The sequence below is a fragment of the Erithacus rubecula genome, assembly GCF_903797595.1.
Source record: "Erithacus rubecula genome assembly, chromosome: 23".
NCBI lineage: Eukaryota > Metazoa > Chordata > Aves > Passeriformes > Muscicapidae > Erithacus > Erithacus rubecula.
In genome coordinates this window covers 1979783-1996726 of record NC_136675.1, presented here as the reverse complement: position 1 = coordinate 1996726, position 16944 = coordinate 1979783, and the positions used below count along the sequence as shown (strand labels likewise).

The 16944-nt window shown below is 56.1% G+C and overlaps 1 protein-coding gene across 1 annotated transcript in view; it reads left to right on the top strand.

The window, feature by feature from the left end:
• The window catches only part of SDC3 (syndecan 3), a 46057-nt gene extending 37058 nt beyond the window's left edge, over positions 1 to 8999 (top strand). The window contains exons 2-5 of the mRNA XM_079325820.1: positions 818 to 935; positions 1570 to 2219; positions 4126 to 4396; positions 5994 to 8999. Coding sequence (XP_079181946.1) covers positions 818 to 935; positions 1570 to 2219; positions 4126 to 4396; positions 5994 to 6160 — 1206 coding nt within the window. The 3' untranslated portion in view covers positions 6161 to 8999. The remainder of the gene's footprint in view (positions 1 to 817; positions 936 to 1569; positions 2220 to 4125; positions 4397 to 5993) is intronic.
• The last annotated feature ends 7945 nt before the right edge of the window (positions 9000 to 16944 follow it).

The window sequence follows — 16944 nt, the reverse complement described above, 5'->3', positions numbered from 1 at the left end:
ACACAGCTCAGACACTTAAAAACACAACTCCCCCTGCCCTTCCTGAGCTGATGGATTCTGTCTCCTGATGTGGGGACAAAACGCGAGTCAGGTCCCAAATTTCTCCTCCTGACTGTTCAACTCCTTTCTGCTCCAAGCTGCAGCAAAAAACAAAGAAACCCCGAGCTGTTTTCGGGAGGTAAAACGCTCTGAGAGGCGACAGGGACCCTTCAAGGGCTTGATTTGAAACTGAAGCTGGAACCTGGCTCGTTACATCTTGAAACATCTGATGCGATCTCGCAGATCAAAGCTGCCTTGTTTGCCTTGTAATGAGGTGTCAAAGCATTTCCTTGCAACGCCAACAGGAGACACTTTGATCTGCAAAACAAGATGTTTAAGAGCGCTGCTAGCGAGGGCTCCCCGCGTTTTCGCAGCTCGGGGAAGAAGGGGAATATTTGAAGTCTGCTGTTGTTTCCTCTCGAGGCTTCCCAAGCTGTGGCAGCTGATGAGGTGTTGCTGTCACACCGGAGCCAGGACTCACAGGGAAATCATCGAGGCTGAACAGCAGCCAGCTGGAGAAGCAAAGCGAGTTATTTTTCTTACAGCTTCCAAAAGGAATTGTTGGGTTTTCCCACAAAAAAGCCCTTTTTGTCCGTGGGAAGTGTTGGAGCCGATGTGAGCTCACTCTGAGTCGTTTTGGGGGAAAACACTGTGATTCTGGGTGGCTCGGCTGGAGGTTGTTTGTGCTGCTGCCGCCCTGGTCTGGCTTTTCCCGTGGCTGGGCTCTCACCTGCTGGGGCTGGAGCTGCTCACCTGTCCCTCCCCTGTCCGGGCACAGGCTCAGCGCTGGCGCAATGAGAACTACGAGAGGCCCGTGGACCTGGAGGGCTCCGGGGACGACGATCCCTTCGGAGAAGATGAGCTGGACGACGTCTACTCTGGCTCTGGCTCGGGGTGTGAGTAGCTGGGAGGTCCTGGGAAGGGTCTCTGGGTGGTTAGAGGGTTCCTGGGATTCCTGGGAAGGTCCTTGGCTGACTCTGGGGTTGGGGAATTCCTGGGAAGGGTCCTTGGCTGGTTGTGGCATTTGGGTGTTTCTGGGCAGGTCCTTGCTGAATGTGGGGTTTGGGGAATTTCTGGGAAGGATCCTTGGCTGACTGTGGGGCTGGGGGGTTCCTGGGAAGGTTGTTGGTTACCTGTGGGCTTGGGGGGTTCCTGGGAAGATTTTTGGATGGCTGTGGGGTTGGGGGGTTCCTGGGAAGGTCCTTGCCTGGCTGTGTGGTTGGAGGGCTGGAAATGGGATGTGAGGGCTGGAATTGCCCTTTATTCATCACTGCAGTTGTCGTCTGAGAGAAAAGCAACGAGAGCTGCCCCAAAAGTTGGGCTCCAGTGCCTCCATGTCCCAGTTCAGCCTCTGGCCCTACTGGGCAGGACTGGTCCTTCCACTGACCCCAGAGAGAGCTTTGCCACCACCTGGGATCAGCTCTTGGTTTGTGCCGAGCCTGGAACCATCCGTGCTCTGGGATTTTGGGGGTGACACCAGGGAAATGCTTCAGCAGAGGTTTCACTTTCCCTCCTGTCGCCCCGTTTCAGATTTCGAGCCGGAGCTGGGGTTGGACACGGCCGTGAGCCTGACCACGGACACGCTGGTGACGGTGCCCACCACAGCGGCCGTGCTGCCCGTCAGCGCCGCCCAGCCCGTGGCAACGCCCCTGGAGCCGTCCCCCAGCCCCCGGGACACCACCCCCGGGCAGGCCACCAGCGCCTTCCTCATCCCCAGCACCACGGAAGCGCCGGTGGTGCCCAGCTGGAAAGCCACCAGCGCCAGCACCACGGCCAGCGAGCCCCCAGCCACCATGGCCACCACCACTGCGGCCACCACCACCCCCACCACCACCACCACCACCACCACCGTGGCCACCACCACCACCACCACCACCACCACGGAGGCCACCACCACTATGAGCAGTACCACAGTGGCCACGGCCAAGCCCACCACCATCCGGAGGTTCCTGCCCCCCTTGGCCACCACCCGGGCTACCACCCGGGCCACCACCCTGGAGACGCCCACCACGCCCGTCCCCGAAACCAGCACCGTGACAGAGGCGGCCACGTCACCCCTTGTCCCCAGCAGCACGGCCAAGCCCAGGGCTCTGCCACAGCCCAGCACCCCGAGGACTGCAGAGCCCCCCGAGAAAAGCACGGCCTTGCTGCCCACGCTGCCGCCCACAGAGGCCCCCCAGGTAGGAGGCCGGAGCCCTTCTCGCTGCTCGGGGCTCCTGGGCTCCGTGGGGAGCTGAGTGGTGGCCACGGGTGGTCTGTGGCATCCATCCATCCATCCATCCATCCATCCATCCATCCATCCATCCATCCATCCATCCATCCTCGGCCACTTGCTCTGAGGGACGCGAGGCAGGCTGGGCTCTTCCAGCACGGCACATCTGGGGGCTGGGAGGGTGGAAGGGGCAGTTCGGCCCGGGTGTTGGAGCTCCAGGAGCTCCAGGATGTGCCACCAGCCCCGCTGCCCCAGCACTGCCTTCTCCGGAGCGGCGGCCCCAGGCGGGACGGCAGCAGTGCCGCATCCCACGGGGACACGGCGACTTTCCTCGGGGTTTGGTGTCATGTCCCAGCTCCCAGCCCTGGCCGCGAGCCCCAAACTCTCCTCAATTACGGCTTGATGGTGCATTTCCAGCCCTCGGGTGTCCTGAGCAGGAATTTCAGCTCCATCTCGCATTCACAGCCCCTCAGGGGCCTTTGCAGCCGCTTTGACTGAAAGGTGGAGTGATTTGTCTAAACTACTCCCTCTTTTCCTCCTGCAAATGCGTGCTCGGAGCGCTCGGGGCTCTCGCTGACCTTCAATTAATCCCTGTCACAAACCCGGCCGCTCGCTCGTGGGAAGCGCTGAGCCGTGCGCTGGCCCCGGGGCAGCGGGACATGGAGAGGGCTCCCACCCCCGCCCCACACAGTTCCTGCATCCCGGCCCCTCCTGAATCCCAGCATCTCCTGAATCCCAGCATCTCCTGAATCCCAGCATCTCCTGAGTCCCGGCCCCTCCTGCATCCCGGCCCCTCCTGAATCCCAGCATCTCCTGAATCCCAGCATCTCCTGAATCCCAGCATCTCCTGAATCCCGACCCCTCCTGAATCCCGGCCCCTCCTGAATCCCAGCATCTCCTGAATCCCGGCCCCTCCTGAATCCCAGCATCTCCTGAGTCCCGGCCCCTCCTGAATCCCCCAGCATCTCCTGAATCCCGGCCCCTCCTGAATCCCAGCATCTCCTGAATCCCGGCCCCTCCTGAATCCCGGCCCCTCCTGAATCCCGGCCCCTCCTGAATCCTGCTTTGTGCCCCACGCAGGCGGGAAGGAGCCGCTTGCCCCACCAGGGAGGGATCCCGGGGAGGTTTGGCTCCGGGATGCTCCAGCTGGGGGGACACGCCAAAGGACAAGGGGAAGGTCCAGGGAATGTGCAGGAGGCAGTGAAGGGGTCAGGGATGGGATGGAGAGGGTGGGATGGATCATATTCCCAGGTAATATTTGCTCTCGAGGCCGAGGTGAGGGAACTGGGCAGGGGCAGCAGGGAGCTGGGCTGGGTGACAGCTCCGTGTCCTGGATGGCAGCTCCGTGTCCTGGGTCACAGCTCTGTGTCCTGGGTGACAAGGACTCATCCTCCTGCTCCTGCCCTGTGCAGCAGGAATGGGGGAAAGGAGGAGGAAAGGGGTCCCTGGAGCTCATCCAGTCCTTCCTCTTCTGTACTGGTGTGGATGTTGTGTCACCTCCTGCTGGGGGTGAGTCACCTGTGAGAGGTGACACCCAACCTGGACTCTGGGAATAGAGCCCAGGGAAGGTCTGCCATGGGATATTGGGGAGAAATTCTTCCTTGTAAGGGTGAAGGGTGCGAGATGGGGTCTCTTTAGGAGAAACTACAGGGAACAGGTCCTGGGATGGAGACAGAGAATGGCAGTGGTGGCCTCAGCCATTTGGTGACGATCAGGTTGTGGGGTTGTGTTGTCACTGTGGTACAACTTCAGTGACACAGGGAAGGGACACCCCAACATTGTCCCCATGTCGCCCACCCTGTCCTCGGTCCGGTGATGTCCCTGTGGACACCCTTTGGTCGTTGTTCCCTGCTCCATCTTGTCCTTTCTCCCAGATGGAGCCGGGGGAGGTGACAACAGTCCCCGACAGCGAGCCGGAGGTCCCGGCCAGCAGCGGCCCCAGCGGGGACTTCGAGATCCGGGAGGAGGAGGAGCCGACTCGTCCCGAGCTGGGGAACGAGGTGATGGCAGTGGTGACAGCGCCGGCGGGGCCGGGGCCCGGCAGGAACGGGGAGACGGGGCTGATGGACAACACGATAGACTCGGGCAACTCGGCTGCACAGCTGCCCCAGAAAAACATCCTGGAGAGGAAAGAGGTGTTGATAGGTGAGCTACGGGGCCGAGGGTTTGGGGGGCACAGGGATGTCCCAGGAGAGGGGACAGTTCTGGGAAGGGCATTGGGATAACCCCCACCCACCTCCCCAAACTGCTCCAGGGGTGTCCCAGGGTCTCCATGTCTTTATCAGGAAAGCTCTGCACAATTTCCTTCTACTGAGATGGACTTCCAGGAAAAAAAATGAGGATTTTAGTGCAAAGATGTTCTGTGGTCACAGCTCAGCACCCAGCACTGCTCCAAAACTTCCAAAGCCAGGCTGGAATCCCAAATGATCCCTCCAAACTGGGGTGGTGCTGAGCCTGGCATAACCCACATCCACTTCCCAAAATTGCTCCATGGCTCTGCTGAGGGGTCCCAGGGGTCTCCATGTCTCTGCCAGGAATGTTGTGCACAATTTGTTTGTGCTGAGATGGATTGCCAGGAAAAAAATGGGATAATTTTTCCTGGAAATCCAAAGATGTGCTGTGGTGACCTGGCCACTGCTGAGAAGCTGCTCCCAAATTTGCTAAGCACCAAACCAGGCTGGAATCCCAAATGATCCCCCCAAAGTCTTTGTGGTGGAAGCCAGGCTGGGGGTGGGGGTGGCACTGATGGCCTGGGGTGTCACTGACAGCCAGGCCAGGGGGTGGCACTGATGGCTGGGGTGGCACTGATGGCTGTGGGGTGGCACTGATGGCCATGTGTGGCACTGACAGTTGGGGTGGCACTGATGGCTGTGGGTGGCACTGCCAGCTGGGGTGGCACTGATGGCTGTGGGTGGCACTGACAGCTGGTTTGGCACTGCCAGCTGGGGTGGCACTGATGGCTGTGGGTGGCACTGATGGCCATGTGTGGCACTGCCAGCTGGGGTGGCACTGATGTCCACGCGTGGCACTGACAGCTGGGGTGGCACTGATGGCTGTGGGTGGCACTGATGGCCATGTGTGGCACTGCCAGCTGGGGTGGCACTGATGTCCACGCGTGGCACTGACAGCTGGGGTGGCACTGATGGCCATGCGTGGCACTGACAGCTGGGGTGGCACTGACAGCTGGGGTGGCACTGATGGCCATGGGTGGCACTGCCAGCTGGGGTGGCACTGATGGCTGTGGGTGGCACTGATGGCCATGTGTGGCACTGCCAGCTGGGGTGGCACTGATGTCCACGCGTGGCACTGACAGCTGGGGTGGCACTGATGGCTGTGGGTGGCACTGATGGCCATGTGTGGCACTGCCAGCTGGGGTGGCACTGATGTCCACGCGTGGCACTGACAGCTGGGGTGGCACTGATGGCCATGCGTGGCACTGACAGCTGGGGTGGCACTGACAGCTGGGGTGGCACTGATGCCTGGGGTGGCACTGACAGCTGGTGTGGCACTGATGACTGTGGGTGGCACTGACAGCTGGGGTGGCACTGACTGCTGGGGTGGCACTGATGGCCATGCGTGGCACTGACAGCTGGGGTGGCACTGATGTCCACGCATGGCTCTGACAGCTGGGGTGGCACTGATGACTGTGGGTGGCACTGACAGCTGGGGTGGCACTGACAGCTGGGGTGGCACTGATGTCCACGCGTGGCTCTGACAGCCATGTCCCCTGTGCTCTTTGCAGCTGTCATCGTGGGTGGGGTGGTGGGCGCCCTTTTCGCCGCCTTCCTGGTGATGCTGCTCATCTACCGCATGAAGAAGAAGGACGAGGGCAGCTACACGCTGGAGGAGCCCAAGCAGGCCAATGTCACCTACCAGAAACCCGACAAGCAGGAGGAGTTCTACGCCTAGAGCGAGAGCCACAGTGCCTCACGCTTCCTCCCTCCCCCTCCAAACCCGCCCTCCTCTCCTCCATCCGGCCTCTCTTCCCCCCTCCTCTCTCTCTCTTTTTTGGGATCAGACTGTGAATTTACAAAGCAAAACCTGCAGTGGCTAAAGGAGGAAAAGTCTCCTTGGCCTGGGGGGGCACGGGGTGCCTGGGGCAGCGCCGAGGTGACACCGAGCAGTGCCAAGGTGACACCGAGCAGTGACATTGAGCAGCGCTGAGGTGACATCAAGCAGTGACACCAAGCAGCTCCAAGGTGACACCGAGCAGTGCTGAGGTGACACCGAGCAGCGCTGAGGTGATGCCGAGCAGCACCGAGGTGACACCGAGCAGTGCCAAGGTGACACTGAGCAGCACCAAGGTGACACTGAGCAGCGCCGAGGTGACACTGAGCAGCACCAAGGTGACACCGAGCAGCGCTGGCCTTTCTGCTGGCGGGAGGGACGGGACTCGCGGCCGATGCCAAGGCGCCGGTGCCAGCGCAGCCGTGCCCGGACGCCCTGGCGAGCACAGCACGGGCTGCCCACGGCACCTGGAGCTCAGCTGGACTTTTCCCACCACCACCATCTCCAGGATCCAGACACCTCCTGCCAGCCCTAGGGCACGAGGGCTTGCTTTGGATTTATTCTCCTTTTTTTTCCATCCATAAAGGAGGGAGATTTCCTTCCCTCCGTCTTGTCTTTATTTTTTGGATTTCTTTTGGAATGGGTTTGGCCGCTCTGCAGGAATCCCCTTCTGCTGGAAGAGAGAACACGGCTCTCCAACGCTCCTGGAACCTTGGGAAAAGCACAAGGGGCTGCAATACCTGGTGCCCTGGGATTTGCTCCTGGAGTGGGGGAAAAAAAGGAAATAAATACAAACACTGGGAATGATCCCTTTGGATCAACATTCCAGAGCACCTGTGGAGCTGCATTGGGCCATCCCAGGCTCTGCCCTCCAGCCACCCCCTGGAATCTCTTGGATCCTGTCTGGCTGAGGGGTTTGGCCGGGAAGGGACTTGGCTTGGCTGGGTTTTCACTGTGACCACTAAAGCTCGGCTTTGCAGGACATTGCTTGGAGAGGAGCTGGGAATGGAGAAGCTGAATCCTGTCCCTGGCTCTTCCAGAGGGGATAACAGAGCTCTGCAAGGCAGGGGAGGCAGCCTAAGGAAGGGAATCCAAGCAGGGACAATCCCTGTCCCCTCGGGATCCAGCAGGGATCCCACTGGCTCCAGAGGGAGAAGAGGAGGCAGAACCCGGCTCTGCCCCTGGATCATTGGAAAGATCCCAAAATCAGTGGAAAGACCCAGGATTGATGGTTTTCCTTTGTTGTTCAAATCCCCAGGATTGATGGTTTTCCTTCATTGGTGTTTCAATCCCAGAACAACCCACGGGGCTGGAGTGAGCCCGGGTGTCCCCCCAGGTGTCCCCTCCGAGGCTGCCCAGGGGAGGATCCAGAGCCTCCAGTGCCTTTGGGAAAGGCTGGATTTCCCAGAGCACACAGATTCAATTCAGATATTTCAAATGAGGTGTTCCAATGAGGTGGCTCTTAATCAGCTGGAGCCCTGTTTGTGGAGCTTTGTTGTCATGGTGGTCGTGATCTTGGTGGGGTCCAGTGGAGACTTTGGATTTACTCTTGGAGCAATTTAAATGGGAAAATTTGGGGGGAAAATCATTGCTTTGTGCATTAATCTGCACAGAACCAGGGACACTTTGGCCCCTGAGGGGTGTTGGTGGGTTTAGGGTTTTATGGCCCTGGTGGGGGTTACAAAACAGAAGAGCTTCATTGTGGAAGGGATTTGAGGCCATATGAATATTTTAAATATATATAAAAATATATATCTCCACTCCTGTACACCCACAGTAAGAGAGGTATGGAAGGAAATGAAGTCCCTGGAATTTCTCAATGCACTGAGATGCTTGGGTGGGATTTGGGGGTTCGGAAGTTGGGAGCTTTGGGCTGCTTTTCCTTGGGATACAACCCAAAATGACAACCTGGCTTTACTTTGGGATAGAGAACAGAGCTCTGGGCATGGATCGGCTCTAAATCCTCATTTTTTAGCTGTCAGCCTCAAAATCCTGGTGGTTCAGGAGCTTGGGATGTTGGAGTCTGTTGGATGTTTGTGGGGTGGTGCTGGGAGTGACCATTTCTGTGTCCATCCTGGAGGGAGGATGAGGATGAGGATGAGGATGAATGGTGCTCCAAAGGAGGGAACACTCTCAGAAGGAGCCTGGTGCCAACCCAGAGCCACTTTGCACTGCTCCTGAGGGAGTTTGGACTCCTGGATTTGATGATTTTAGGATTTTGGGCTCACACAAAGGGGAGTGGCCGAAATCAAGGTCACCAAGGCCACCCAAAATCCTCATCTTTTGGGAAAGCCTGGATTTAATCTTTAGAGCTTGCTTTAAAAAAAAAAAAATAACCAACCCTCCCAGCTTAATCTTTTTAATGCTGCTTTTCAGAGCTGCCTCCTTAATCTTCTTCATTCCATTTTTTCCACTATTTAATAGTCTGAAGTTCCATAATACAATTTTTTTACTCACTCAAGCTTAACCTCGTCCCTCTCAGCTGGTGTTAGGTTGTAATCCTGGCACTTAAATCCGTCACAGCTTCAGGAGTGAGGAAAGCTGGAGGTGGGAGGGTGAGAGGAGCCTGGGCAGGACTTTGACAGTAATTAAAATATGAGATAAACACAATAAAAAAAAAAAAGGTGAAGGCAATTAAACTGCTAATCAGAAGTGATCAAATAATTTATTGTTTATCTCCTGCTTCCACGCTTCTGCTCTCTGTCTGGAGAGGGATGTGAGCTCCAGGAGAATTTTTTGGGTTTGGAAAACCCAAAAACCACTTTTTGTGGTGTTAATGATGTCAGAGCCTCTTGTGTCACCTCAGCTCCACGAGTTGATGCTTGAAGGGAAGAAAAGTCTTGTGCTGGAGGATTTGATCCTGTGCCTCCCTCAAGGAGTTGGGATGGAGCTGAACACGGGCAGGAAATTTTGGGAAAGCCCATATCCCAAAAAAATCCTGGATAATGTCATTTCTCCATGAGCAGGGATGGATGAAACCCCGAGGGTTGGTGGAGGCAGCTGCTCCCTCCTGCAGCCACTCCTGCTCCGGGGCTTTTCGGGGATTCCTGGTGGGAAGAGGAAGGAGGAGCCACCCCCAGCCCAGCTGCTGATTGAACCCCAGTGTCTCCAGCATCGTCCCTTCCCAAAGCTGAGCCTGCCATCGTCCCCTCTGATGTGGGGATCCCTCATGGTGATCCCAGCCAGGAGCAGCTGGAGCAGTGCCCAGATGTGCTGGTCCTTCCAGCTGTGCTCCCCGAGGGATTTTCCACGGCTTTTCCGCATGTTCCTGCGCGCGTGTGATGTGCTGGAGCTGCAGGGAGACTCTTGGCTGCTCCAGCTGGATAATTTTAGGAGTTTCTGGAACTGCAGGGTGGTGTGGGCTGCTCTGCCAGCTGTGCCAGCCTTGGGGCTCTCCCTGCTGGAATTGCAGCAGGAGAATGATGGAGAATATCCAGGAACTCCTGGAGCACATCTATCTGCAGAGGGAAGGGAAAGCAGAGAGCCCAAACCAGGGCTGGAATGGGGAGTTTGGGAAGGGCAGGACATGGAAGGGGCCCAGCAGCAGCAGGACCCAGCCCTGTGTGGGTTTTGTGTGGGAGTTGTCCCTTTGCTCCAAAAATCTCTCTGATTTTGGACTTTTCCATAAAAAGCACCAGGTCCCTGTGTTGGGATGGAGTTGTCCCTTTGCTCCAAAAATCTCTCTGATTTTGGACCTTTCTGTAATGAGCCATGCTGGGGGGACCCAGCTGCTGGGAAGGAGATGGCTCAGGGGATGGCTGGGGCTGGATGGCAGCCAGGATGGGCTGCTTTGCCTCAAATTCCCCCACTCCCTCCCCCATTTCCCTGACAATCCCTGTCCTGTTCCTTTGCCTCATCTCCAGCTCCAGAATTCCGAGCTCTCCCTGCCGTGAATCACCAGCTCAGAGGCTTCCACAGGAGCAAACCCATCAGCAGAGAACAGGAATGGATTTTTAATTCCCTTTTTCTCCCATAACCACCCTTGTCATGATTTTTTCTGGGCTCCAAGGTGTTCTGCCAGGCTCTGAGCTTTCAGCCCAGGAAGGTTGGGTGGGAATGAGCTCCCTGGGCTCCCCAGGAGCAGGGCTGGGTGTGTCTGTGTGTGTATATATGTGTATGTAATTAATGTATATGTAGAGATGTATAGATGGGCTCGGGGCTGGGAGCTCTGCTCCTGAGGAGGAGGAGGAAAAGGAGTAGAAAAATGAGGAAAGGGAGGAGGATTTGTCCTCCAGCACCATGTGCTGGGCTCTGCAGCCCTCAGCTCCAGTCCTAGGGAATGTAGGATTCAGCCCCATTCTCTGCCCAAGGGATGTGGGATTCCCTGCCCCAAGAGATGCGGGATTTCCTGTCCTGAGGAATGTTGGATTCAGCCTTGATCCCTGTCCCAAAGGATTTGGGATTCCCCTCAGCCCCTGCCCCAAGGGATGCAGGATTCCCTGCCCAAGGAATGTGGAATTCCCTGTCCCAAAGGATTTGGGATCCCAAGTGATGCAGGATTCCCCCTCATTCCCTGTCCAAGGCATGCAGGTTTTCCCCTTGAACCTTGGCCCAAGGGATGTGGGATTCCATCTCTCCATTTCCTGCTGCTCCTCCCTCTCCTTCCTGCCCTTCACATCCCTCCCGATCCCACTCCAATCCCAGCCCGGGTGATCCCAGCCCCAGTGATCCCAGTCCTGCTGATCCCAGCCCCAGTGATCCCAGTCTCAGTGATCCCAGTCCCGCTGATCTCAGTCCCACTGGTCCCAGTCCCGCTGATCCCAGTCCCACTGGTCCCAGTCCCAGTGACCCCAGTCCCGCTGGTCCCAGTCCCACTGATCCCAGTCCCAGTGATCCCGGTCCCGCTGGTCCCAGTCCCGCTGGTCCCAATCCCACTGGTCCCAGTCCCAGTGATCCCAGTCCCAGTGGTCCCAGTCCCAGTGATCCCAGTCCCAGTGATCCCGGTCCCGCTGGTCCCAATCCCACTGGTCCCAGTCCCACTGGTCCCAGTCCCAGTGACCCCAGTCCCAGTGGTCCCAGTCCCAGTGATCCCAGTCCCAGTGACCCCAGTCCCAGTGGTCCCAGTCCCAGTGATCCCGGTCCCGCTGGTCCCAGTCCCGCCGGTCCCAGTCCCACTGGTCCCAGTCCCAGTGACCCCAGTCCCAGTGGTCCCAGTCCCAGTGATCCCGGTCCCAGTGACCCCAGTCCCAGTGGTCCCAGTCCCAGTGATCCCGGTCCCGCTGGTCCCAGTCCTGCCGGTCCCAGTCCCAGTGTCCTTGGTGAGGATGAGCCGGGGTTGGGATCGGGATCCTTTTGCCGCTGCCAGGGCCGGAGCAGATCCGGGCTGGGATCCTGGGATAGATCCTGAGCCCCCTGAGCCCCCTGAGCCCCCCCAGGCTCCTGCTGGCAGCTCCCCCATCTCTGCCTCAGCCTGCAGCGTGCAAACTCTTCATTTCTGGTTTTTCTTTCCCATTATTTGGATTTTTGGGTGAAACAACCCCGATTTTTTCACACCCCACATCCCAGTGCTTCTCCCAAGGCCTCCAGGGTGCCAGGGATTTTTCCTGCAGCAATTTCCCCCCTTGAGGGTCCCCCTGGCCAAAGTGACCCCAGCCCAGCTGACAATCAAACCAGACTCCCGAAAAACAGGAACCCATTGCAGTTTGATAGAAAAACTTTTTAAAATCCCCCCCTTCTCTCTCACCACCACATCTCCAGGATAAACCATCACCCACTGCTCCTCCTGTAAATAAACATCGAACCTTCTTGTATAAATTAAAAATAAAATAATTTTAAAAAAAGACAAAAAAATATTCCATTGATAAACATCCCAAAAATAAAATTTAAAAAAAATCTCCCTTTCCAGAAGATTGAAGTAATTCCAACTTCACTTTTTTTTCTGAGCTGATTTCCAATCCCAGTAGGAGAACAAAACAAAGATCTGGAACACTACAAATGTTGGAGCTTTCAATGAATCCGGGAGGGAAAAAAATGCATGTAAATATTTTTAATAGGAGACATATCTTAAACAGAACTTTTTTTTTGTATGTACATAACTCTCCTAGAGTTTAGTACTGAAATGGCTTCATAGTGTCTGTTTCGAAAAGGAAAGGAAAAGAAAATGTTTGTTAATTGTTTTTGTTCTTACTCAATGGCCAAAACTTTAAAAATAATGACAAAAAAAAAAAAAAGAAAAAAAAAGACTCTAAAAATAATCTTTGCCAATGGATCTAGCACTGTAATGGTACTGTCTATTTTTTTTAATTATTTCTGTGCTGTGCCCATTTATAAAATGAGGAAAAGATAAAAAATAAAGTCATTTAAACATTGTCTGCCCAGGGCCTGGCCTGAGTTCTTGGTGCCAAATGCTCCAGGGACTGTTTGGGAGTGGAGGGAGAGGTCCTGGACCCGTCAAGGTGTGGCTAAGGAATGGTTTCCATGGCAACTGCAGTGATGCTGAGGAGCCTGGACCATCCCAGCACACCCATGGATGATCCCAGTATGGCCCTGGATGATCCCAGTACACCCGTGAATAATTCCAGTACAGCCTGAAACATCCCAGTACAGCCCTGGATGATCCCAGTACAGCCAGAACTATCCCAGTACAGCCTGGATAATCCCAGTACAGCCCTGGACCATCCCAGCACACCCACAGATAATCTCAGCCAACTCATGGATGATCCCAGCACACCCATGGATGATCCCAGTACAGCCATGGATGGTCCCAGTACAACCTTGACCATCCCAGCACACCCATGGATGATCCCAGTACAGCCATGGATGATCCTAGCATGGCCTGGACCATCCCAGTACAGCCCTGAATGATCCTAGTATGGCTCTGGATCATCCCAGCACATCCATGGATGATTCCAGTACAACCTGGGGGTGCTCCCCTGAAGAGGAGAAGCTCCAGGAGAGCTCAGAGCCCCTGGCAGGGCCTGGAGGGGCTCCAGGAGAGCTGCAGAGGGACTGGGGACAAGGCAGGGAGGGACAGGACACAGGGAATGGCTCCCAGTGCCAGAGGGCAGGGCTGGCTGGGATCTTGGGCAGGAATTGTTCCCTGGCAGGGTGGGCAGGGCTGGGATGGAATTGCAGAGCAGCTGTGGCTGCCCCTGGATCCCTGGCAGTGCCCAAGGGCAGGCTGGACACTGGGAGCAGCTGGGACAGTGGGAGGTGTCCCTGGGGTGGCACTGGTTGGGGTTAAAGGTCCTTCCAACCCAAACCATTCCAGGATTTTGGCTGAGCTGTTGTCACCTCACATCCCACCAATGTTCCCATCCCCACCAGTGTCCCCAGTGAGCCAGAGCTGCTGTTCCAGCTGTGAGATCCATCCCCTCCCAGAGTGGGCAGTGGAAGCAGCCCTGACCCTCCCCCACAGCTCCTTTCCAGAGGGATTCCTGGGAATGCCCGTGTTGGCAGATCTGGCAGGGCTGCTCTTGCCCTTCCTAAGGACATCCTGGATGTTTTTATCCAGCTCCTGCCAGGCCAGACTCCATGGATCCATCGCTGGAGCAGCAGCAGGATTTGGACATCCTCACATTGCCCTTAGAGCCACAGGCAAATGCCAAAGCCCTAGAGGCTCCCAGAAATATTTCCCCAGCCCCAGTGATGTCTGGCTGGCCTGAATTCCAGGAAGCATCCCTCTGTTTGGGCTTGGGGAATGTGTTTTTAAAACCCTGCTTGCCTCTGCTCCAAGTGTTTCACCCCCTAATTCAGCAGCTGGATATCCCAACCCTCAGTCTGCAGTAGGAACAAATCCCATCCTGCTGGGAGCAGCTCAGGAATCCCTTCCTGGATGGCCACAGAGCCCCAAATCTCTCCCTTTTCACCCCATTTCCCACAGTGGGCCACCAATCCCTGCCTGCAGCAATCCCTGCCTGCAGCAACAATCCCTGCCTGCAGCAACAATCCCTGCCTGCAGCAATCCCTGCCTGCAGCAATAACCCCTGCCTGCAACAATCCCTGCCTGCAGCAATCCCTGCCTGCAGCAATAACCCCTGCCTGCAACAATCCCTGCCTGCAGCAATCCCTGCCTGCAGCAACAATCCCTGCCTGCAGCAACAATCCCTGCCTGCAGCAATAACCCCTGCCTGCAACAATCCCTGCCTGCAGCAATCCCTGCCTGCAGCAACAATCCCTGCCTGCAGCAACAATCCCTGCCTGCAGTAATCCCTGCAGTAGTAACCCCTGCCTGCAACACCAATCCCTGCCTGCACCAACCCCTGCCTGCAGCAATCCCTGCCTGCAGCACCAATCCCTGCCTGCAGCAATCCCTGCCTGCAGCAGTAACCCCTGCCTGCAGCAGTAACCCCTGCCTGCAGTAATCCCTGCCTGCAGCAATCCCTGCCTGCAACAGCAATCCCTGCCTGCAGCAACAATCCCTGCCTGCACCAATCCCTGCCTGCAGCAGCAATCCCTGCAGCAGCAATCCCTGCCTGCAACAGCAATCCCTGCCTGCAACAGCAAGAATCCCTGCCTGCACCAATCTCTGCCTGCACCAGCAATTCTTGCCTGCACCAATCCCTGCCTGCAGCACCAATCCTTGCCTGCAGCAGCAACCCCTGCCTGCAAAAACCCCTGCCTGCAGCAACAATCCCTGCATCAGCAATCCTCAGCATTCCAGGTGGGAAGGGCTCAATCCCGCCTCCCAGCCTGCCCCAGCCCCAATAATGACCCCACTGTGCTGTGCTCCTGGGTTTGGCAGTGCAGAAATGAGCAACTGCCTGCCCGAGGTGTTGGAATTTGGGCTGGAGCCTGGAAACAGCCTCTGATTATATCCCAATTCCCATTTTTTATTTATTTTTCCCCCCAACGGCTCTTACAGGAATTTTCCATTCCTACAGCGTGGTTACAGACCCCAGGATTTACCAGGAAAACCCCAAATGTGGTTTGTTTGGGATTTTTTTGCACCCTGTGAGTCAGCCTCTGTGATGTGAGTAAAGCACCCAAAAATTACACCAGGATTGGGATTTCACCTGGAAAATGAACGGCCCAAAGGCACCAAGCCCTGGTGGTTGACAGGGATTTTAGGGAACAGCCACACCCGAGTGGCCAGGTGACTACTTTTGTCCTCAGGTGCCAGCCCTGAGCTGTGGAGGGTCCTCAGTGGGTCCCAAATCCTCACTGAGCTTTCCTGGATACCCAAAATAAAGAGGATCTATCCCCTGTGCCAAGCTGCTGCTCCCAAGGCTCATCCCAGAAAGTGCTCCTGCCTCACTCCATGGACACAGTGAGGCCCCTCCTGCTTCCCTGGAAAACCCAAGTCCTATTTCAGAATCCTCTGCATTCCTGGACATAAACAACCCCTCCCCATCCTCATTCCCACCTCTTCCTATTTCTCCCACCCTCTCTCTCCACGGCTCCACAAATCCTCCTCACCCGAGCGTCCTCCACGTGTTTCTTCCCACCTTTTTTAGCTCCTGGCCCCTTTCCCTTGCTTTCCAAGGACAGGAAGCCCTTTAGGACAAAGAAGGCTGAAATCCCAGTGGGACTGGCTGGATACAACTCCTTGTCCTGCTCTGGGGCCTGGTGGGAGTGATGGATATCTGGGCATATCTGGGCTCTAAGGATTTTCAGGCCATTGTTCAGGATTGGAGGCAAAGAGCAGAATTCATGCTCCAGGAATTCCAGCATTTCCTGAGCCCCAGTGGTTATGCACAGCAGCTGAGCCAACATTCCCTGTTATTTACCTGCTCCAGGACAATTGGCAGTGGGAATGCACCTTTGGGAATTGTGTCCCTCCTATTCCCACCTACTTCCTGCCCTCCAATTGTTTTTGCTGAGCTGAATCCATCCCTGTGCTGGGGACAGGACAGCTTGGCCTGTGTCCCTCATCCCAGAGGACAGGGAATTCCTGAAGGGAAGGTTTCCCACTATAGAAACACTCTGTGTTTATCCAGGACTGCTGGAGCCTGGACATTTGGTGCCTGGATTTGCATTCTGTGAGGAATTGTGCCTGCTGACGAATCTGTGTTCAATCTAACGAGGAATGAAGCCAATTAAAAATAATGGGGAGCCTGAGCTGCTGCCTGGAACAAAACAATGATAATTATAATGATAATTATAATGAGACAAAACCCATCCCAGAATTCCCTGTTAGATCAAATCCAAACCTTCTGAGTGGATCCTGCCTCCCTCATTTTTTGTAACCCTCTCCCATTGCTGCAGAGTCGCTGGGATGGGGAATTGGAGCAGCTGCACCTGATAAAGCTCCCACCCAATTTCCTCCCTGCAATGAATTCCAGAGGGAAACCTGAGGACTGTTCCCACCATGGATGGGGATTCTTGGCCTTGCCATGGGATTTCTCTCTGGATTTGGCCCATGGAGGGACAGGGAGCCTTTAAACTGAGAGCAGGGCTGGATATTGGGAAGGGGCTGGGATGGAATTGCCAGAGCAGCTGTGGCTGCCCCTGGATCCCTGGCAGTGCCCAAGGCCAGGCTGGACATTGGGAGCAGCTGGGACAGTGGGAGTGTCCCTGCCATGGATGGGATTTAAGGTTCCTCCCATCCCAAACCGTTCCAGGATTCTGTTACTCTTGACTTTTTGGGAAAGCCTGGTGACAGAGGCAGGAGTCACCCCCCTTCTCTCACAGCCTGTGGATCTCTCCAGGTCTGATCCAAGCTCTCCTGGCAGGAGGAGCTGCTGGATGATCCTGGCATCCCACCCCACACATCCTCAGCCTTCCGTTCAAACAACAGCCCTGGA